A 23,079-nucleotide genomic window follows, 5' to 3' on the forward strand; every position below is an offset into this window, starting at 1 on the left:
AGACAAAAAAGGAAAGCCAAGCTGGAAGTAAAAATAAGACTGAAGATGTTAGGAAGAAGTGATGATGCATCTTTACATACAAAGAAACCACCACAATATACTGGGACCACCTCTGCCTATTGTGTTTCAGATCTCAGCGCAGTCAGAATGGACCCTAACCTTGATGGCTGGTATCTAAACCCTTTACTAAAATAACTCTTGTATCTTTATTCTCTGAGAATGAGCCAGTTTGACCTACATGTTGAGTGTGCACATACTGTGCCCATATTTGTGCCACCATTTTTCTATGGTGTCTCTGAATGGACAAACAACTCTGTGTGTGAAGTGAGAACTCTAAGTTTGAAAATTGCAGAAGTGAATTTTTTGGCAGGTGTTAGAGCACCATTTGGGAGAAATAAAGGGGATAAAAAAAGAACCACAGAAGAAGACAGCACGTATATGCTATATTCAAGTTGTTACCTGTAGTGTAGTCATCGCTCACAAATGAAAATGTGTTTATGGTTGGAAGAATTTTGGCCACTCATGGCCCCCGTAGATTTATTTCTATGCTCATCTATATCATCAGATATCAGTAATTCTGTCACACTTTGCCTTTACAAGCATTGCTGAACTTTAGCAGATTTTCTCAGTGAGTCCCCAAACAATAGTTGATTCAGGTTTGCGTTGCATCCTGTCTCTCCACTGAGATCTTTCATGTCAATAAAAGTCTGGCCGATTTTTATTATTATCTTCTCTTTTGCCCTTTCATTACCTATATTTCTTTTTTTTTTCTGATAATGCCCATATGCATTGCTTTGACAAATCAGCCATGGTGCACGTTCAAAACAGCCAACCTGTGAAGTGATGCAGCTTACTGGATGAAAATGTTGTAAACTGTGGTTTCTCAACTTCATGATGCTGCGGGGGAACTACAGCTTCAGGATAGTATATTGTAAACATCATTGTGTCATCAAAACAAATCAGAAACACGTGTTTTTAAGGTCAGAAAGTTACATAGTGGTACATAAAGGAAGAGAAACCAGGAGGCAAGCCTGGGGTATGTTGAATGACAAAAACAGAAATGAAAATCTGTGTCAACATGTCTGCTGTAGTCATGAATCTTCCTCAGAACCCGGACTTCAACATTACTGAAGGAGTGTAAAATGGAATAAAAAAGCAGAAACAGCTGAAGGAAAGCTTTGGAAAAGCCAGAGAAATATTCCTGAAGATGATAAAAAAAAAAAAAAAATGAAAAGAAAACTTGTCTAAAAAGTTCAAACTGTATTAAAGAATGAAATTATTCTAAAAAATATTTTGTAAATTTACAAAACTTTGATTTTTTTCATCACCTAATCAATGCTTATATTTATTTATTTTTTCTTGAACATGTCTCTGTTTAGATTCAAAGAAAAAAAATGGTCTCCAGTGAGACAGTCACATAAAACATGTTGAATTTCCCCTCGAAGATGAATAAAGTATCTTTGATTTGATATTTTTAAACCATTTCATTCATCCAAACCTGACAATTTGCCCTGTAAAGGCAACGAAATGTGATGGTAATGAGGGTTGAACATGTGACTGTGTAACTGAGTTTGTGTTCAAATGAAGCTCCTAAAGATGCAGCATTGTACATTTGTCAGCTTGATGTGTGTGACTGTTCTACTTTGTTTTGCTGACATTGATTGGATATGGTGTCTGTAAAAATTGTGGGGGAGGAGACCCCAGGGAAGACCCAGGACACGATGGAGGGATTACATCTCTCAGCTGGCCTGCTTAGGCTGCTGGCCTGCGACCCGACTCTGGATAAGTGACAGTAAATGGATGGATGGATGGATGGATGGACGGATAGGGGTGTGGATGGATGGGTAGATGGATGGATGGATAGAGGTGTCAATTAATGTATGTGGATGGATGGGTGGATGGATGGATGGATAGAGGTGTCAATTAATGTATGTGGATGGATGGGTGGATGGATGGATGGATAGAGGTGTCGATGGATGGATAGGGATGTGGATGGATGGACGGATGGGTGGATGGACGGATGGGTGGACGGATGGATGGATGGGTGGATAGAGGTGTCAATTAATGGATGTGGATGGATGGATGACGGATGGACGGATGGGTGGGTGGATTGATGGATGGATGGATGGATAGGGGTGTGGATGGATGGATAGATGGATGGATGGATGGATAGGGGTGTGGATGGATGGATAGATGGATGGATGGATGGATAGGGGTGTGGATGGATGGATAGATGGATGGATGGATGGATAGGGGTGTGGATGGATGAATAGATGGATGGATGGATGGGTGGATACACACACACACACACACACACACACACACACACACACACACACACAGGGCTTTCAGTGATGTTTCTGTCTGTACTTATAAGTTTTTACAGTTTTTTTTTTTTTAAATAATCCCCTTCTCAGCCTGATTTATAGCACATTTCATCCCAAAAATCAAGGCGATAATTGAGTTTTTTTTTTCCCAGTTGTTGACAGTTTTATGAACATTGTGAAGTAATAAATGAAGCTATATATCTAGTAAAAACATTTCATTTTCATTATGTAAATAGAATGTAAAAGGAACTTGAACCTGACTTAATCCAGAGCTCAGATTTTTTTTTCTCATAGAAATTTTTGCTGATGACACATTTTTGGCAACACTAAGTTACATTTTCAGGCATAAAACTTCAAAATAAATAGTCTTAATGTAAGCAATAAAGCAGGAGTTTCCTTGTTTAGACCTATAATGTCTCACATAAACTCAAATCTCTGTATTTTTTCTCCATTTTCTTAGCTGGTTAAATAAATAAATGATTGTCTTGTATTTGATGTGAAGATGGCTGCGTTCAATTTAGCCCATTAGCTTGGATTTTGTTGATGGAGACAGACAAAAATAAATAAATAAATAAAAAGCAGGCGGATGAGAGGCGGGCGCGTGACGTCAGAGGTCAGCTGACTGGTTTGTTTTGCCTGCTCGAGCTCGTCTTGATAAAAAACACACAAGCAGAGGAAGGAAGCGACGACACCAAACCAGCTGGAAACTCTTTCTCAGCCGCCTTTTACCAGGCAGACTTTGTAAATAAGTTAAAATATAAACCGCTTTTAGTTATTTTATCATTCTTCTTATTATTATTATTATCATTGTGACGTCGCTGCCAGCTGGCTGACTTTGACGCAAAATGCCTTCAGAGAAAACCTTCAAACAAAGAAGGACATTCGGTAGGTTTTGTGTCTGGTTTTCTCTCCCTCGTACTTGTTGCCTGTGTTCGTCTTGATGTTTCTGTGCTCGTGGTGAATGCTGGCGTTCATTTGTTTCTCTGAAGCCACGCAAAGCTGCGTGAACTGCTGGTCAGCAGACTGAACCCCACGCAGAGTCCCGTCCCTGCTTGGTGGTGGACAAAACAAGACAGGTTGTGAAGAATTCACGCAGGTTTTAGACGTGAAAAGCGCAGACTGGGTTCAGGTTCGGGTTCCGCAGGCCCAGTTTGTCTCTGGTGTTTACTGGGAGCAGAGCAGTGGGAGAAAAACAAAGTGGTGTCGAAATGCGGGGCAGAGAGGAAGGGAGCTGCAGGATTGGGGGATGGGACGGCTTGTCGAGGAAAGGACAGCAGTTTTTAAGGCTTCATGGAAAACAGAAAGTACATCAGACGTGCAGTTTGCATGACTTCCAGTTGGTTTAACAAACACATGAAGCAGGGATGTGTTGTGGGATGTCATAGCTGAATTAAAGGCCTGCAACCATTTGCAAATACCTTATTTATTGTTCTTATGGAGGTATTATAAACACACAAGCGGTGTTTATCATTACAGAAGCTGGTTAAACTTATTTCAGAAAGGACAGAGAGCCTTATAAACAACCTGTCATGAGCATCTGTGAATCTTTTGGAGACCAAAATCCAGCAATTTTATAAAATTGTTAGCGTTTTCAGCTTGAAAATGAAAGAAAAAAGAGAAGCGAATGACAAGTAGACAGTATCACTGTGGGGGTAAGGTTTGTTATTGTTATGTTTTGACATGTAGAAGTGTGTGTTTAGTGTTTTTTCTTTGTGAGTCGTGAACATATCTCATCTTGTTTGTTCACTTTGTTTCTCGGCTGGAAAAAATGAAGTGGATTTGCAGAACTGTAAACCTATTTAGATGTATTTCCCAGTATGACTCAGAGTAACTGACTTATGGCCTGAATGTGACTTATTGGTCCACATTTCTGCAACATCACTATAAGGTCAGTGGGTAAAGAGAAGCGCCGAGTCACATGCTGTATTCTGATGACTTGTACAAATGTTGTTTGCTATACCAGCTCATCTTGATTGTAGCTTTACACAGTTGTGTGAATATACAGAAAATAATACCAGGTTAGAACCAAATATTTGTCTACGTTGGTGGTTTTTTTGTTTCTGCACCACTGCCACTAACCTACTTTCACTTTACCTGTAAAGCAAATGTTAAAGCATCTTCAGAAAGGCTGCAAACTTCTCTTACAATTCAGTCATGCAGTCAGAATTATCTTAGATAAATCTGATATTTAGGCATATTTGTCACAACTGTCTTCATTCACCTGTTGGATAATAGATGGAATAAACCTGGAAAAATGTTATAATTCCACATTTTTCCACTGTTAAGTGGAAATAAATGTCTGTTCGCTGCATGTCTGGCCTCTGCTGTGGACATAGCAATTCTGCCATGTGACATAAACTTTCTGTAGTTCTCTATAAGAAATGTGTCTTGTTCTTTCAGGGTTTGGACTTTTTTTTTATGTAATAAATTTAGTTTAATGTTTCCAGTTCAACCTTCATGTATAGAAGTAATCTCACTGAGACGCAGTCCACAAGCATGCACTTAAAACAAAAACTTGTTTCAGGTGATTTGCAAGACAAATATATCGTTATATTAGACGTTCAGACTTCGACTGAGTGATTAAAAACCCTTCTTGTCTGTCACAGTTAGGGATGTCGCAGTTATTTAATTTCACAATTAACTTTGGATAAAATGCCATGATTAACTGATCCTGAAGATTCCCCAGCGTAATCACACTGCAGACAGGACAGGGTCTGAGTCCTTCTCGTTTAAAATGCGTCATGAAGCATCTCTTCCAAATAATAAGGCTTTAAAATGAGCAGAATCATCATAAATAAGGAAGTGGTGTTCAGTGGATTCTGTCTCCTGCTGTGGGGAGGCATTTACACACTTCTCTCACAGAGATGATGCCGAATTTGGATCTTTTTTTAAGAAAAAAAAAAAAAAGCACCAGATTTAATTCTGAATGTGAGACTTGAACACAATCAGAAACTTAAGTAATGAGGAGGATAAAGTTCTGCTCAGCGCTGTGACAAGGTAGCTGCGTGAGAAATAACTGTTAATACAGAAGAAAAAGGAAATGTGTTAATTCCACACAATAATCTCTGCATTTAGTTTTTCTAATTAAAACTTATAGACATTTAATGAGATTGTTTTTAACACAGTTTTATTGTTGCAGAAATAACTATGGCCTAACAATTGTAAAATCGTCAGTTGTTTACTCAACAATATATCAGGTAAATGTGTGACATCTCGGGTCACAAATCTGTTGTGACAAAACCGTCTTTACATTTTAGTTTAGTTTTTTTTGTTTATTCTATTCTGTTCTATTCTATAGTTTAGGTTGATTAATATATTTAATGTATTTATGCTTATTTATTTACTATTATATTTATCACATATATTTGCTGTTTAGAACATTTAATTTTTTTCTAGTCCTTTTACTACTTGTAGTCATTTCTCCTTATTTTATACATTATTTCTTTGAATATAATTGTAAATAAATGCAGGTATTACAGGGTAAAAGCTAAAGTCTTGTCTCCATCATCTGTAGGTTTTTACCAAGCAGTAACCTCCGGGGGTAAAAAGCCTATGCAGAAGTGCATAAAACTGCAGTTCCCCCTTCATCCACTAGGGGCCCCAAAACAGAGCAAATCCCCACAGACTCCCATGTTAAAAAGGCCAACTTCACGGCAGAAATAAACATGTTTACAGCCTGGTTCAGAAATCCATTTTAGGTTTAATAGATCAGGTTTACCTTCATGACAACTGTGAATTTTTTTTCTAATTGCCCGTTTGAAAGTAATTTAATCTCGAAGTTCGGCAAATATAGGGACGGGTCCTTTTGATTGACAGGTACCAATCTCTGGCTTCAAGTCAGAAGAACGTAGAACAACCGGTTCTTAGCCGGTTAACAACGTGACTTAGCTTTAGCCCGCTTACCTCCGTTAGTTGGGTAGCTCCCATTAGCTCGGGGTTAGCTTGGTTAGCTTTTAGCTACAGAAAGCTCAGAGTTCACTTGATGTCAGTCATCCGACATGACGCTCACGGCTCCCCTCTCAGCTCCACCTCTTTGCCCATATTTGTATTTTCTGGGCGAGACAACACGCATGACGCTGCCAACATGGCGACGGTAGGAACCGCCCACCGAGCTTCAATTCAGCTCTTCAGAAACCTACGGGTGACGTCAGGGAGACTCCGTCCATCTCTTTATATACAGTCTATGGTTTTTACACAGGCAGGTCCTGAATGAGACGTATTGACAGCGGTCCTTCCAGGATCTGTTTTTATTTTATTTTATGCAGTTTTTCTTTCTTTAAATAAAATATTTTTTTATTTATTTTATTTAATTTATTGGGCATTTCCTGATTGGTTCCTCTTTGCAGTGGCAGTCTTATCTGAGGGTGGTTTGCATACAACTTTACTTGTTGTATTTAAGTAGATGGTAATTGTCCTAAATAAGAAAAAGTAAACAGTGGTGGGCGCGCGTGTTTAGAGGAGTTACATCTGGGAAGACGTTTCTTAGTCCCATGACACCAAACCTCACATCAACAGCTAGCATGTTAGTTTTTTCCTTATTAGTTGAAGAACTTATGTTTATTTTCACCTTTTTAGTTAAATCTTCTTCATATCTTCCTAGCATGGGTTAGAAACAGCAGTAGAAGCCTGACTGGTGTGACTAAACCTGGTGTGACTCATGGGGTCAAAGTTCAGAGTTAGAACCAACCTTCATGTATTAACAGGGTTTAATAATCATGGAAATCTTCCACTTCCTTATGGTGATACTGGCCAATTCCCATGTGATGACAGAAGAGAACAATGTGTAAAAACCCACCAGCTTTTAGAGTAACCGCTTCCCAGTTTTCTGGGTTGTATTTTGCTCTTGTGTTTGAGAGGGGATGACTCAGAGGCTTTTTGTGTCTTGTTTTGGTCATGACAGACTGACACATTCGGAGCTTCCCTGTTCCCGGGCAAAATGCAATCATGGAGCCGCCGTGTGATCCATTTCCTTTCGTTTAGCATGAAAACAGCCTCCTTAGCAAAACAAACACTGGCAGCAGCGTGTAATTTAATTAGACATTCTTTCACTGGGTGCTCAGTTTGCCTTGTGAGTAAACATCTTTTTTCGTGGCAGATCACAAGACTGAATACCAATAACTCAAAGCCAGTGACCTCTAATTTCCCATCTCTGTCAAGGGATCTCTGGGATTCCAAGCAGAAAATGGGAAAGTTTCCCTTTTAAGGTTTGTTGACTGAAGCCGTTGTCACGGTCAGAGATCGGTTGTGTTAATGTCGTCTAAAATGGTCAGACACTTCGCTGCAGTGAATTCTGATTGATATCAGAGTTTAAAGAGCGGCGGTGAGTTATCTTCTGTGCAGTTTGGCCTACATTTTACCTGGGTTAAAGACAAACGTGTGATCTGTCCTATCAGAAGCTGCATTGCACACTGGGTCTGTGACGTTCAGACAGATTAATTTTTTCTTTCCAAGGAATGAAGGACTCCTCCAGTATGTGACTGAAACCGCTGCTGGGGGTCGGTACACAGGCCACAGTGGAAAAATTAGGAAGTGTACAAGTCATCTTAGTGACATCAACTAGCGTTGTCATGATACTAAAAAAAAAAAAAACCCCAATACTGATACCAAGGAAGGTGGTCAATACTGAATTCTTCTTTGTTGAGCTTTTATAATGTGTACAGCAAAGCGCTTTATAAATAAAGTTTGATATGATTTGATCAACATCGTATTAAATAAATGTTTCCCATTAAGACTTATCAAGACAGGAACCTGCCTCATTAAGACGTCTCGGCGACAGTCCTGCGAAGCTTTTTCTGTGTCTGTGTTGCCAAATATTTCTGACTGGTGGGGTTGTGACTGTTTAAGTCCGGTTGTTGGTTCTCTTCTCTTTAAAGTCTCATCTGGGACTACAAGAGACACTTTGTGACCTTGTTTACATGAAAGTTTTAATTTGAAATAAAAGTTAAATACGCCAAATTCTGAATGGAAATAACAATTCGGGAATAAACTTAATTCAGAAGTAAGTGGCTGGTTTATTTTCATTTTAAATCGGAGCTGATTAATTCCTCTCTTATGTAAACCTTCATTCCGCTCTAAGTTAATGCTGATCGTTCTGCGTATGCTCGTTACCTTGTCCCGTCCCGATGACGGACATATTCGTCGCGGTCTTCTGCCTCCCATCTTCGATACTTTATCTTCCTTCTTCTCCTCAGATGCTTTAAAAAGTAAAGTAGTATGCTCGTGTTGAGCTGGTGCTTCACAATTATAATCAAAATCAATGTGAAGATGGTGCTTATCATGAGGTTTTCCATGTTGTTTCCAAAAATATGAAAAGCGGGAAGCGGAGTTTTATTTCCGGTAGAGTTAAGTATGCCCTCTGTCCAATCGGAGCCCTTACTGTTTCCATGTAAACCCAAAGAAGAATGATTTAAGTCAGAATGATTTAATTCCAAATTTTTACATTTGAATGAAAAAAACGTTGTGTAACCGTAGCTGATGATTGACAGATATGAACCACTGCATTGTGTGAATCCAGCATTGTGGCTGTTTTAGTGAAACCATGTATGCTAGCTGAGTGGCTAACTGAATGAAAGGCATGACCTTTGACTTTGTCAATTCATGTTTCTGAGCCACATTCTGGAAAATGCGAGCTCAACGGTAAAGCATGGAGAGAGGAGCAAAGTCACAGCCGGACTCATAGTTACCTTCTGCTTATGTTGAACATTGGAAACTAAACGGAAACTTGCTCGTCTCCTGATACTCTGCGTATAATCCGGTTTGGTCTGCTTTAAACCGACTCTGGTTCACTTCCATGGATAATATGGTTTTGTTTGGATTTGTGACGAAGTAAGAGTGTTTCCACACCAGAAACTCAAAGCATTGGGACTATAAAAACTGCACAGCCACATGATAACCACGTATCAGACCCCAGTTTGTGAGGGAGCATAAAGATCTGACTCTGGACCAATGGAAGAAAAGCTCATGTTGTCTGATGAGTCCATGTTGACCCCATTGAAGAGTGACGGGAGCATCAGATGAAGTGATCTGGGGTTGCTGCAGTCAATCAGGTTTGTGTTCAGCAACATTATGTGTCTAAAGAATGAGGCCAGCTGATACCTGAATATACTGAATGAGCAGGTTATTCCATCTTCCTGATGGCTTTATCCCAGGTTGACAATGTCGGGATTCCTTTTGTAAAAGACTGGTTCAGGGAACAGGAGGCATCATTTTTACTTATGGATTGGCCTCCAGAGTCCAGCCCCGAATCTCATCGGGAATATTTGGGATGTGCTGGATAAAACTTCATGCAGCAGTCTGACCCTCCCCTCGTCACTACAAGATGTTGGAGACAAATTAATACAACTCTGGATGGAAATAAACCTGAAATTACAGGAACTTATTGAAGGTGCTGTAGCCAAAGCTAAAGGTGGTCCAACAATATATTGGAACGTTGGTGTGTTTTTTTTGGATGGAATATCGCCAGGACTGTGTTTATTTCTGTGGTGGAAGTTCAGGATGTCAGTGTAGCTGGCGTCTCAAAAGTTCTTCATTTCTGTTGAAACACGACTGAACATTTAACAGACTGGGATGCACGAAATCACACAAACACTCATGCTGACTTTCTGCTTGTGTCAAGTGTTCCAGAAAAAACCCTGAAATGGATAAAACCTTAGTGATGCAACAATTCTGCTGCGGTACAAGCTCATCATGCACTTGTAGCGGAGGAAAGCCGTGCACACTTTGATTAGAAAATGAGTGGGTCTTAATTTTCGCCCAGTAATCTGCTAATCACCGTGGAACAGCGCTGTTACAGCCAGCCAGAGTGGATTTCAGAAGAAGCACCTTATGGTTCGCTAGAGGGGCTGGCTGCAGTAAGCAGGTTGTTCTGTTCAGCTTCACATTACGCTGCATCAACGTAGTCAGGTTATGTTTATTTAAATTTCTGTTTGTCAACAGAAGTGAAGAAACCCGGAGAGGCTTTTATGAGATTTTTATGCTGTGATATAACCCCTAAAACCAACTTAGCCAAAGTTAAAAAACAGGAATGTATGGAAATGAAACAGAACTGGTGGGCTGGAGAGATTTTCCTCTCATTCATGTCCGTTAACCTGACTTTTATTTTCCCAACAGAGCAGCGTGTAGAAGATGTCAGGCTGATCCGAGAGCAGCACCCAAACAAGATTCCTGTAAGTTGAACTGCGTTTTCACCTGCATCAGAGTGAAAGCGATGTCTGAGTGGAAAGTATGACGTGCTCAGCAGCGTGCAGGAAGACCAGACTCACTTCCTGTAGAAGAAAACGTTACCACATGCTTCCTGACTGAGCGCCGGTTTTATATGTCTTCTGTCATTCTCTCAGCTTCTAAATAATCTTTGTTTTATTTACTTTAAACAGTTTGGCTCAGCAGTAGTTCAAGATCAGAGCTCTCCAACTCTACACCTGACCCAAACCAATGGCTCATTAACAGGCAGGTGCCAAAGATGTTTTGAGGATTTTTCATTTGAATCAAGTGTGTTGCAGCAGGGAAACCCTACAACCTGCAGGATGGTAGCTCAGGAGGACTGGAGTTGGAGACCCCTGTTCCAGATCTTTAGCTGCTTGGTGGTTGTAAGCAACCCCAAATAAACAAAAGCACACATCAGGTTTCACCAGCTCCTTTTATAATTCAGAGATAGAATATCAGCACAGCTCTGCCATCTGCTGCCTCGTGTAAGACCTCCCGCCATCTCTGCACTCTGCGGGGGGTACAAACTGCCATGTCGTCATAAATGTTGAGACCAGAAGCAGATGTGCAGTGTCACTTTAATATACCGATGTATTTCCAACATGGAACCTGTAGGGCAGCGAGGGGGGTGCTGATGGACGGATTACAGTTGACAGACAAGGTTCTGTCTCGCTGTGCAACACTCCCAGTTTCCCTCTTCAGACATCAGGGCTTTTCCATGTCGATTCAATACCCTCAGCTTCACTTTTAAACTTTATTATTAACTCTTTTTTTTTTTTTAAGTGTAAATGAGCAATAAAATTAGAATGAATTTACTTTAATAAAAGCTTTTTAGTGCCTATGGAGAAATATGGCAACATGAAACTGACTAAAAGTGAAAATTCTCCAAGTTATAAACTTTAATACAGATCCAAATGCAGAGGGTCTCTTATGGGGGTTGTAACAATACATGGATACACAACAACATATTGATCATGTGGTCACTGAGCCAATAAATTTGATTTAAAATGCAACTATTAAAAAATTGATACAATAACAATTTATGGACAGTTTTGAAAATGCTTGTATTTGGAGTCTCAATTATGACAAAAAAGTTCTTATGCTCTTATGAAGTGTTTTTTTTTTTCCAGATGTTTTGATATAGAAACATCGCAAATGTGTAATGGAAACACTTTTTTGGCATTTAGGTGTCCCTGGATGTGACATGGGGGGTCATGACCAGTACATTTCCGATAAAGATGGCAGTATGGAACAAACAACAAATTTCAAAGTTTTCAAAAATGTTCTGCAACAACTAGAAAACCCCAAAATCATGCTACATGGCTACCTTGCATAAGCCGCAATTCTCAAAAAAAATCTGGCGAGACAGACAAGACTTCAGAGATCTGAGGCTCGTGCACGAAACACTGTTCAATAGAAACACCTGCAAATGGCAAATGTTGTTTGTCAAAACTTAAAAATTTAGCTTCTATTTTGCAAAAACAATTGTAATAGAAACAAATGGAAGTTAGAATAATGTGTTACCGAGAGGGTCCTGATTAGATTTCATTGTTGATGACGGATGTCTGTTTCGGGTTAAAAAGCAGTTTGTTCATACGACACGAGCAGCCGGAGTACGTTTGAGGAAATGAATGATTGATCTGTCTCTGTCCTGCAGGTGATCATTGAGAGATATAAAGGAGAAAAACAGCTCCCCATCCTGGACAAGACCAAATTTCTGGTGCCAGACCATGTCAACATGAGCGAACTTATTAAGATCATCAGGTACGCATGTGTGCCAACCTTTCCTTCCATTTGTCTTTTTTTTTCTTTCTTCTGCGCTTTTATTCTCTTTCCATTCATTTATTTCAGTCTTCTGTTCTTCTACTGCATCTTCTTCTGCCTTTTCTTTGGGTGTTTTTTAATTGATGGCTTCTGTCATAGACATATACCATGCATATACTGGCATGCTGTAGACGCCACATCTCTGGGCGCGAGGCATGCAGACTGAGCAGCCATTTTACGGCTGTTTTTGACCATAGACATATCAGACAGATTAAAGGAAGAACGGACAGAAGGGAATGATGGGAGGCAATGGAGGGAATCTTAAAAATGTCTGTCAATTTAAAATCCATCAAAAAGATGTTGTTGCAAAGAAAAGTTTCTCTTTTCTTTTTTGCTGTTCTGTCAGCTGCCATAATTATTTTTTAATGTTGACTAAACTGTAATATAAATTACGTTTGTAGTTACTGACATTTTGTTGAATAAGTTTTAAATTTGGTGTAATATGGATGTATCTCAGAAAAATAGTCGTCCTTGATGATAATATCTCACAGAATATCAATTTTAACATATAATTCTCATTTTTAAAGCATTTAAACAACAAAATCCTGGATCTGAATACATAGACCCAAAAAGTTGCAAACAGGTATTTTATTAAATGCATAGTGCTTCATTCTTGTCTCGGACAGCACAACTTTTTCCCTAACAGTAACAATGAAACAATAAATGGGGAATCATTAGAGGTTAAGCTTGTCAGGTAACAGATATAATACAGGGCTGTAGCCTATTACAGAAATAAACTGCACATTGATGTTTTTGCGAGTTTTTTGTAGAATTTTCATAATTTAATCACAATTTCACATTGTATATGATGTGCATCTAAACATTGATATTTCTCTACCAAATTATTTGCAATTTTATGTTGTTCATTCGTATTGGTCTCGTTGTGTAAAGGCCTTTTAATGTAGGAGTCATGTCTCTGAGTGGGCACAATAATGCTAAAGGATTTTTTTTTTTAATAAAACCATACAGTGTTCCTATTTCATCCATTATTTTTTTTCTTTTTTAATAGTCGGCAGGATAAAGAATACATACATGTATGTAATTCACTGTAAATTAATGTGTACATGAGGACACATCAAATAATAGTCTCTCTTTAATTTGAATAAATTTACCATATTTTTCGGGCCACTAGGTGCACTAGATTATAAGGTGCAGCCTCAATTACAGAATATATTTCTGTGCTCAAGTCATACATGAGGCACACTGCGGTGAATACTAAAACAAAAGTAAAACAAAGGAACAAAAGCAAAATTTTAGGTTACTATGGTAACCCTGGCTCACCCTCTGGCATGACCAATAGCGTAAGGTCTATAACCACCAAGTTTGTCCAAGACAGACCAATCATCTGCCTTGCACGGGGGCACCCCACATGCTTTATAAGTGCCTGCAGATCTGTGCCGGACATTGTAAAGCATATTTCTTCCACATGTCCATGCAAGAAGAATAGTGCGGTGAGATACTTCGCAGTTTTCAGAGAACAGGGGTTACCATAGTAACCTTACATCCTCTTTCAACCCTTGTTCGGTATCCCACTATGGGAGATGTAGCCTACGCCGAATCTGAATGCTCAGAAGCATAAATCCTCAACTCATAAGCGAGTCGACACCACACGCCCACCCCAAGGCTAATGTAAGGTCCCACACTGAGAACTGAGTCAGCCAGAGGGGACGTTGTTGGTTCTAGGCGATAATACCTGCTAAACGTGTGTGGAGATATCCAGCTTGTAGCATCGCAGATATCTTCCACAGACACCCCTTTTAACATAGCATCATCCAGCCTGACAGGCGCTGGCGGGATAGGGACCTTTCCTTTATAACTAGGAGTCCAGGATACAAAGAGCTGGTTACTCTTCCTTAACCCATGAGTTCTGGCCAAATAAATCCATAAAGCTCTTACAGGATATCATTTTTCACAAGTGAATAGTGGGTGAAGAAAAGCCTGCAACTCCCATGAAGTCTCCCTGACTTTGGGGACAAAGGCAAGGTACAGACATAGCAAAACCTTGTCAAAATTTGGAGAAAAACACATACATGAGGTGTGCACAGACAGTGCATGTAGCTCACCAACTCTTTTTGCTGATGTTAAAGCCAGCAAAAGATTAGTTTTAGGAGACAATGCTTTTAAATCGATGCACTTCATAGACTTTAAAAAATGGTTTTGAGAGCACCTCCAATACTAAAGGCAGATCCCATAGGGTGACAACTGATATTACCAAGGCCATCAGCAGCATAGGACATATGCAGGCTCTCAATGAAACAGTGGTTCTCCTCTGAAAAAGTGCGAGGTGTTGGCAGAATTTTTCCACTTGCTCCGTCGACAGAAAAGCTCAAAAAGAGACTGAGTTTATTTTGAAGCATTATAATTGTAACTGCTAAGTGGGAACCAACACACACTGTTATTGACGCTAAAACCCAAGCCAGACAGGCTGTGTAGCAACGTCAAAGTATCTTTTTGTGTCTGCTCCCTGCTGGGTGCGCACACAAGAAAATCATCCATATATCCAGTATATGCCAGCACCCTGTTGCCCACTCCACGAGAAGGGTTCGGGACTGCTTTGGCACACTTGCTGAAGACCCTCTGGGCTATTGACTGACCAAATGGGAGAGTCGGATGCTCGTATGCCACCCCTTGATATGCGAATCGGAGGTGTCTTCTGTCAGTGATAAATGCTTATGTCAAGAAAAAAAAAAGGTTTCTGCAAATCTATTGACGTCAATCAGCCACCTTGTAGCATAGATTGTAACAAAACATTGTGTCTCGGCATTCGGAACTTGTATTTTCGAAGATATTAGTTGAGAAAGTATAAGTCCAGGATTGCACGTTTCTATACTCTCTTCTTTGGAATAAGGAAATACCGGGAATAAAATCCGAGATTCCTTTCCTCCTCCGGAACAATAAAATGTGCCCCGGCTTAAGAGAGATAATATTTCTTTCTCTAAAGCCGTCGCAGCAGCCCCCAAATCCACAGACCATAGTATGCCATTAAAACTTGGTGGCTTCATGGCAAACTGAGGTCTGCAACCCTTGGTCACGGTGGTAAACACCCAAGGATGAACTGTGCACGCACGCCGTTCCTTTGCTCGGGTTAGCTTGGTTAGCTCTTAGCTACAGACAGGTTGGCAATTGATAGATGTCAGTCATCCACCTCCACGCTCTGCCGCTTTGCCCATTTTTGTTGTTTCTTGGAGCGATTGCATGCATGACACTGCCAAGATGGTGGTTGTGGGAACCACCCATTGAGCTTCAATTCAGCTCTTTACAAACCTAAGGGTGACGTCCATCTTTTCTATACAGTGAATATAAGACACAGACAAAACTGTCCGTCTGCGAATCAGTCTTCTGCGTCAAGCACATATTGGCCTTCGACCTCATAAAAATGTTGAAATTGGATTTCTGTTTGGTGCAGGCATAACAAATAATATTGAAACATTTCATTTCATTTATTAAGATCCCCATTAGCTGCTGAAATATCAGCTATTCTTCCTGGGGTCTCCTCTATGTTACATTACAATTTTATACACCATGCACACCCACAATCACACATAAACATACAAACGAAACATAGAATACAACAGCTCAATAAAAAGAGAAAAAATAAACACATAAGAGGGAAAAAAAAACAACTAAGAAAAACATTACAAAATAGTTCTAATAAAATAACTAAACATACTTCAATATTATCTACCCTAGATCATTGTCATGTCTTTACTGTAAACAAAAATAATTTAAGTTGCTTTTGAAAAATTTTTGTATTATTTTCCAAACAAAGTGAAGTAACCCAGGAATCTCATACCAGCTTTATCTGATCTGTGTAAAAACAAAAAAAAAATTGGAGTCAGTCAGCAATGGAATAGTTTTTCTCGCTTCCAGCCCTTTTCCTTTTCTGTCTCCCCCCCATACTAACTGTAATGTCTGCCTTCCCCCATCAGGAGGCGCCTCCAGCTAAACTCCAACCAGGCTTTCTTCCTGTTGGTCAACGGCCACAGCATGGTGTCTGTATCGGCCGCCATCTCTGAGGTGTACGAGCGGGAGCGGGACCAAGATGGCTTCCTCTACATGGTGTATGCCTCCCAGGAGACCTTCGGCACTGTGGTGGCTGCCCAGTGAACAGTCTTCCTCCCTTCCTACCTTCTTCCATCGGGCCCGGCGATTGGACAGTTGTAGTTTTTAGTCTCCCTCCTCCATGTTTCTCGCCACAAAGCTCTTTTAGTCTCGTCTGTAAGTAGACCACAGACACAACCCTTAGATATAAACATGGTGTTTAATCATGTTTCAGCCCCCCGGTTGGTTCAGGGTGTGACCACACTGAACAGAAAGCCTGTTCAAGGTTGAGAACCCCCCCAAAATCTGATATAAGCTCAGGCTTGCCATCCTTCCTTTGTCACTGCGTTTTGATCCCGTCTGGTTTCAGTCTGTTGGCCGTCTTGTGTCGATGGCAGTTACTGTGTTGTGGTTCATCTCCTTCCTCTGCTGCATTAATGTCAACGTTCAGGGTGTCATGTTATATGAAGGTGGCGAGGCTTTACCACTTGTCCATACAAAAATATATGTAGAAATATATTAAATAATTCAACTCAGCCTCAGAACTGAAGTTTTGGAGACAAGAGATTAAAGGGTGTCTGGATTTACGTGTTTTTAATGAAAGGTTGTTTTTTTTTTTTGTTTTTTTTTAAATTGCTCTTGGATTTTCTTTTCTTTTGCCAGAAAAAGTCAAAAACTGAAACTATCCCTTATGAACTGGTCTCTGCTGCATCTCTCGTCACATTCCCCTCAAAAGATCCCTGTTTGGTGTTTTTAATCCCTCCCTGCCTTGTAGCCAGAAGCATCTTTACTGAAACGGAGATGTTAGGAAACTGCTTTGCTCTTGAAACAGATGATTGTAGTTTGCAAAGAAAAGGAAAAAAAATCTAAACATGCCTTGTTGCAGATGATTTTGACTTTGGATATTAAAGAGGTTCCGATGGGAGTGTAACCAAGCTGATTTGGACACACTACATGGAGCGTGGTCTGATTGCATGTGTGAATGGAGGATAATGGTGTTTTTGTAAATGTTGATGAGGAGAGGGGGGGGGTCCATGTCCTTGTGCTTTCGGGTTACTCCCATGTAATTTCGTCCATGTGCAGGTTGACGGGTGTTGACTGTCTTGACATGATGAGGTTTTATTTCCCCGAGCTGTAACTTTAACACCTGCCCGCTGGGTTTTTAAGGGCTGCAGTCTTGACTATCCTGCCTGTCTATAATCAGCTCTTCACACCACCTGTGCTGTAGTGCTCCTCCTCTCCCTTCTCCTCATCATCTTCTTAACAGATTAAGATTTAGCTGCTTTATATTGCAGTATTATCACGGTTTTGGTTGTTTTTATTTAATGTGATTTTTAAGTCTTCTTACGACATGTCTCAACTCTTCACTATCTGCAGAAACGTGAAGTCGAACTTTTCTTTCCTGACTTGTGAAAGCCAACGTGTGTTTGTTACCGAGGGGTGGAGCGTTTGTTTAGTTTGTTTTCTGCCTGCTCCTCTGTTTCACACACACATTCACATACAGCAATATCACTCAGCCTCCTTTATGTATTTATGTTGGTATTTTGTAAACAATAAAAGGAGAAAAAAAAATCACGTTTACTTGTTGTCTCTATACATTCAGTTACAAGTGTTGTTTTTTCAGCTCTGGTAGGTTTAGATTTTTTTTTTTTTTTTACTGTTTTTTTTGGAAAGTAATGTTTTTCTTGAAAAGTAATATCACATGAAGACAGAACTTTCTCAAACATATCTTTGTTTTGTCTCACGGCCATGTTGGGTGGCAAAAAGCGAGCTTTATCAGGGGACGTGTTATTTATTATTATTTGTATCAACACAACGACGGCGCTAGCAAAATTTTTTTTTTATATGTATGTATGTATGTATATATATATATATATATATATATATATATACACATACATATATATATATATATATACACATACATATATATATATATATATACACATACATATATATATATATATATATACACATACATATATATATATATATATATATACACACACATACATATATATATATATATATATATATATATATATATATACACATACATATATATATATATATATATATATATATATATACACATACATATATATATATATATATATATATATATATACACATACATATATATATATATATATATATATATATATATATATGTATGTATATATAGATATATATATATATATATATATATATATATATATATATATATGTATGTATATACTTTCTAACTTCTTCCTGTAGTCCTCCTTGCACTTCTTAGTTTGGGTTTTAAGTTGTTTTTGTGTTGCCCTCAATAACTCCCTGTCTCCATCCCCGAAGGCTTTCTTTTTGATGTTCAGCAGCTTTTTCAGGTCACTGGTTATCCAGGGTTTGTTATTGGGGAAGCACCTCACTGTTCTTGTTGGGACGATGCTGTCCACACAGAAGTTTAGTTTTACATATAGTTTTATTTTTTATATATATATATATATATATATATGTATATAAACATATATATATATGTATATAAATATATATATATATATTTATATAGAGTCTGTGATCTAAACAGATAAGTCTCATCCATCCCCCCACAGTTGTCATGAAGGTAACATGTTTATTTCTTCTGTGAATTTGACCTTTTGAACGTGGACTCTATTGGGGCTGACTGCTTTTAGGAGCCTTTAGTGGATGAGGGGGGGGGGGAATAAATGAGGGAGGTTGCCACTTGGTGGCGACATTTGATAATGCTTGAAAGGACAGCCTTGGCGGAGTCCAAGATTCTGTTCATAACTTATATGGACAGAATTTCTAGGCGAAGTCGAGGTGTTGAGGGGATCCGACTTGGTGGCCTCAGGATTGGGTCCCTGCTTTTTGCAGATGACGTGGTCCTGTTGGCTTCATCTGGTCGTGATCTCCAGCTCTCACTTGAGCGATTTGCGGTGTGAAGCTGCTGGGATGAGAATCAGCACCTCCAAATCTGAGACCATGGTCCTCAGCCGGAATAGGGTGGATTGCCCTCTCCTGGTCGGGAGTCATGAGCTGTGGGTCGTGACCGAAAGAACGAGATCTCGTATACAGGCGGCTGAAATGAGTTTCCTCTGCAGGGTGGCCGGGCTCTCCCTTAGAGATAGGGTGAGGAGCTCGGTCATCCGGGAGGAGATCAGAGTAGAGCCGCTGCTCCTCCACATCGAGAGGAACCAGTTGAGGTGGCTCGGGCATCTGGTCAGGATGCCTCCTGGACCTCCCTGGTGAGGTGTTCCAGGCACGTCCCTCTGGGAGGAGACCCCGGGGAAGACCCAGGACACGCTGGAGGGATTATATCTCTCAGCTGGCCTGGGAACGCCTCGGGATCCCCCCCGCAGAGTTGGCAAATGTGGCTGGGGAGAGGGAAGTCTGGGCTTCCCTGCTTAGGCTGCTGCCCCCGCGACCCGACCCCGGATAAGCGGCATGAAGATGAAACTGAGGTACCTTTTAATTATGTAAGGCAGTGGCTCTCAAACAGGGTGTCAGGAAACCACATTGAGGTCATAAGGGGGGGTCCCCAGATAACTGTAAAAACAAGATAGCCTAGATTTAACAAATCATTTTTTTAATCAGGGATGGCAAAACTAAGCCATTAATGTAGAGAAAAAATTGTGAAATAAGTATCTTAATATTGTAACACATTAACACATAAACAATAAAGTAAGTACCTATTACATATTAAAATCTGAATTTGGCATTATCTCTGTAAAAGCAGCTGATTTTGTGCAACAATGCACGTTATCTTGGGGGTCGTTGCTCAGCATGTTTGAGAACAACCTATGTAAAGGAGCTAAACGGACCTTTAGGCAACACCATCAGCCACATCTTCTTGCATTAAGACATATCTGGAGAACCTTTTAAAAATGAATTTTAAAATAATTTAAGCTGGACTTTGTATTAAAACAGACTTTCTTTTGGTATCTTTGGTTACTTTAAAACTGCTGATATTCCTCTGTAAAACATACAAATAAACACAAACACTGTGACGAAAGGGAGAATCACAAAGATGTTTTAATACAAACGTTTTTCCTCAAACATTGTTCAAAGAAATGTTAAAAACACAATAAGCAAATACAAAATCTGGCATACAAAGTGGATAATAATAAAGTGAGTTTAAATCTGGCAAATGTCTGGGAAAACAAAAAGGAAAAGTAGTGTGCATGCTGGAGCATGTTTGCCCCCCCCCCCCCCCCCCCAATAAAAAGACACATACACACACACACACACACACACACACACACACAGAAAAAGAAAAAAAACCTCAAAGGAAGCTGACTATTTTGAAATCTACAAAAATTATCTTTGCGATTTTGATGTTTTCTTCCCTCTGCCACAACCATGTTGTGGAATTAAATTAACGCCCAACTTAAAAAACAAACAAACAAAACAGACTTTCTTACTGAAAGCAAACAAAACACTACTTAATATTCATCTTTTTTAAATAAACATCCCTCATCCTGCTGCCGCACCCTCCAGGGGTGCAGATCGGGTTTCATCTGAAGGACTGGCTGTCCTCGTGTCTGTGCTGGTCTGGGTCCTGCCCAGAACCCCCCCACCCCCACCCAGCCTAAAAACACCTCAACTACGTTTGAGGAAGCTCTGCATAAAAACTGTGCATACAGAAATAGAAATAGAATAGAAAACAAGACAGTTTTGACGGTTTTTTTCTTTGCTTTACATCTAAGATTAAACAAAGACGAAAGGGAACTCGGAGAACATCGGCACTTTGAAATGTTCAGCAAACCCTGATGTAAACTTCAGTCACGGTCACTTAAACTCCCGTGGTATTGATGAACATTGAGGGGGGAAAAAGCCATTTTGCTCTCAGGTTGGCTCAGAGGTAGAAAAGCTGGAGGTGTGACAGCACACCGTCTTAAAAACAACACCTCCCACTTTACAAAAATGAAGTAAAACCACATAGAAACAGGACAGAAGTGGGTAAAATCCTGCCTAATGTTGCATGTTACATTCCCTAAGCAACGTGGCAGCGCTCATTTGGACAAATACTACCTCTGGTTTTAGCTTCAGAAGATCCACAGACTAGACGATGGCTGCTGCACCTTTCCTTTAACTCGCAGTTACTGGGTTTCCAGTTTACCCAGTCTGTGTTCTGCAACCATACAGCATTGTGTATAAAGCTTTATTCTGGACCAACAAGGCTGAATGTGATTGTTTCTGGCTGTAAAGGTGTAAAGCGTTGGCACTGCTGATCCTCTGATGAGGACAATTATGACACATGATTGGAAAAAGTTAAGTTTTATCGGTTTAAATGACAGTAAAATGTAGTTTCCTTGTAATCTGCGTCACTAAGGGGGTTTTATTACAACTTCATGGTCATTTGACTTAAAAAAAAAATAGCCCAAAAACAGAAGTTTTTTATTTTTTTTAAAGGGATCTGCCTGTTTATGGAAAAACTGACCGTGGAAAGCAGTGAACCAAACCCTTATTGTGTCAAGTTTGCAGAAAAGGAAACATGATTCTGAATAAGTGCACGATTTGATCAGATGAGTGGAAATTCACCAGACTGAGAATCCAAACAGGAGAAGCTTTGGTTTATGAAACATCCAGAGAGCTTTAAATACTCCTTTTTTGGGTTTAGAAGCTGCTTTCTAGACTCTCCACTTAAGCAAGCGTGTAGGAAACGTCAGACTCCGATCTCAGCTTTCAGCGAGGCCCGTTTTCAGCACCTGAGGAGAATTCCTCTCATGTCTTCTCTGTGTTAAAACATTATGAATTGTCTGGGCTTTCAAATACTGCTGGCTTCAGCAGGAAGGTCCAGGTGTGTCAGGAGCAAAGCAGTTCAAACGTGGCTGCTGGTCAATCCCCCGAGTCCTTACTGTCAGAGCGAGGAGTGTATTTCAGTCGAAATGTCCCTGAAATTACAGCAGAGAAACACACGTTGGCAGACGGATGAAACTTTGAAGTGTTTCATGTTAAAAAATTGAGAACATATAATAGATGTGTATGAATGTGAATATTTGCACGAATAAGAAAACAACTGTGTTTCATTACATTCAATTTTAAGTGTTAAATGTAATGTGAGGTTTGTTCTGTATGAGCTCCGTGCCTGAATTTGATTTTATTTTGTTTTAGAATTCTTTTAAAAAGTATTTTTAAAAATTATGTATTTGCTCAAATATTTGTAAAGACATAAAGAATATTTTAGGGTGTTTAAAAATATTTTATAAATACTTCAGAAACATATTTTAGGAATCAGTAAGACCCTACTTTTTAAAATACTTTTATATTGATTTAGAAATATTTATATTTATATTGATTTTAAAATATTTTGTATTGATTTTTGAAGGAAGAAAAACTTTTTATGGATATTTAAAACTGATTATTATCAATCTATAGAACGTCCTTTCTTTAAAATATCGGAACCCTTTGTATGTGTCTATCAACCCCTGCTTCTGAGATCTATTGCATCGTAATATAATAAAACTAAGCAGCAACTCAGCGGTTAAAAGTTGAGTCTTTGTGAAAGTGCTAAAAACTGCAGTTCCGCCCTAATCCACTAGAAAACATTGCAAATCACAGACTCGCATATTAAAAAGGCCAACTTCACAGCACATATAAACATTTAGTTTATTTAAGGGTGTGTCCTTTTCATTAACATATACCAGATATCATGGTGCAAGAAGGTAGAACATAGAACAAT

General features: G+C 39.5%; 2 protein-coding genes across 3 annotated transcripts in view; one reads left to right on the forward strand and one right to left on the reverse strand.

Moving 5' to 3' along the window:
• Positions 1–2,999: 2,999 nt before the first annotated feature.
• Positions 3,000–17,935, forward strand: map1lc3b (microtubule-associated protein 1 light chain 3 beta). The gene is made up of 4 exons (XM_079259204.1): positions 3,000–3,212; positions 10,437–10,492; positions 12,187–12,293; positions 16,283–17,935. Exons 1-4 carry the CDS (start codon positions 3,173–3,175, stop codon positions 16,458–16,460), a joined length of 381 nt encoding a protein of 126 aa, XP_079115330.1. The 5' UTR covers positions 3,000–3,172; the 3' UTR covers positions 16,461–17,935.
• Positions 17,936–20,629: 2,694 nt separating this feature from the next.
• Positions 20,630–23,079, reverse strand: part of zcchc14 (zinc finger, CCHC domain containing 14) — a 48,372-nt gene continuing 45,922 nt past the window's right edge. For both annotated transcript variants that reach the window (XM_079246940.1, XM_079246939.1), the window contains one exon: positions 20,630–22,291. In XM_079246940.1, coding sequence (XP_079103066.1) covers positions 22,236–22,291 — 56 coding nt within the window. In that variant the 3' untranslated portion in view covers positions 20,630–22,235. The remainder of the gene's footprint in view (positions 22,292–23,079) is intronic.

This window comes from Telmatherina bonti, assembly GCF_933228915.1.
Source record: "Telmatherina bonti genome assembly, chromosome: 2".
NCBI lineage: Eukaryota > Metazoa > Chordata > Actinopteri > Atheriniformes > Telmatherinidae > Telmatherina > Telmatherina bonti.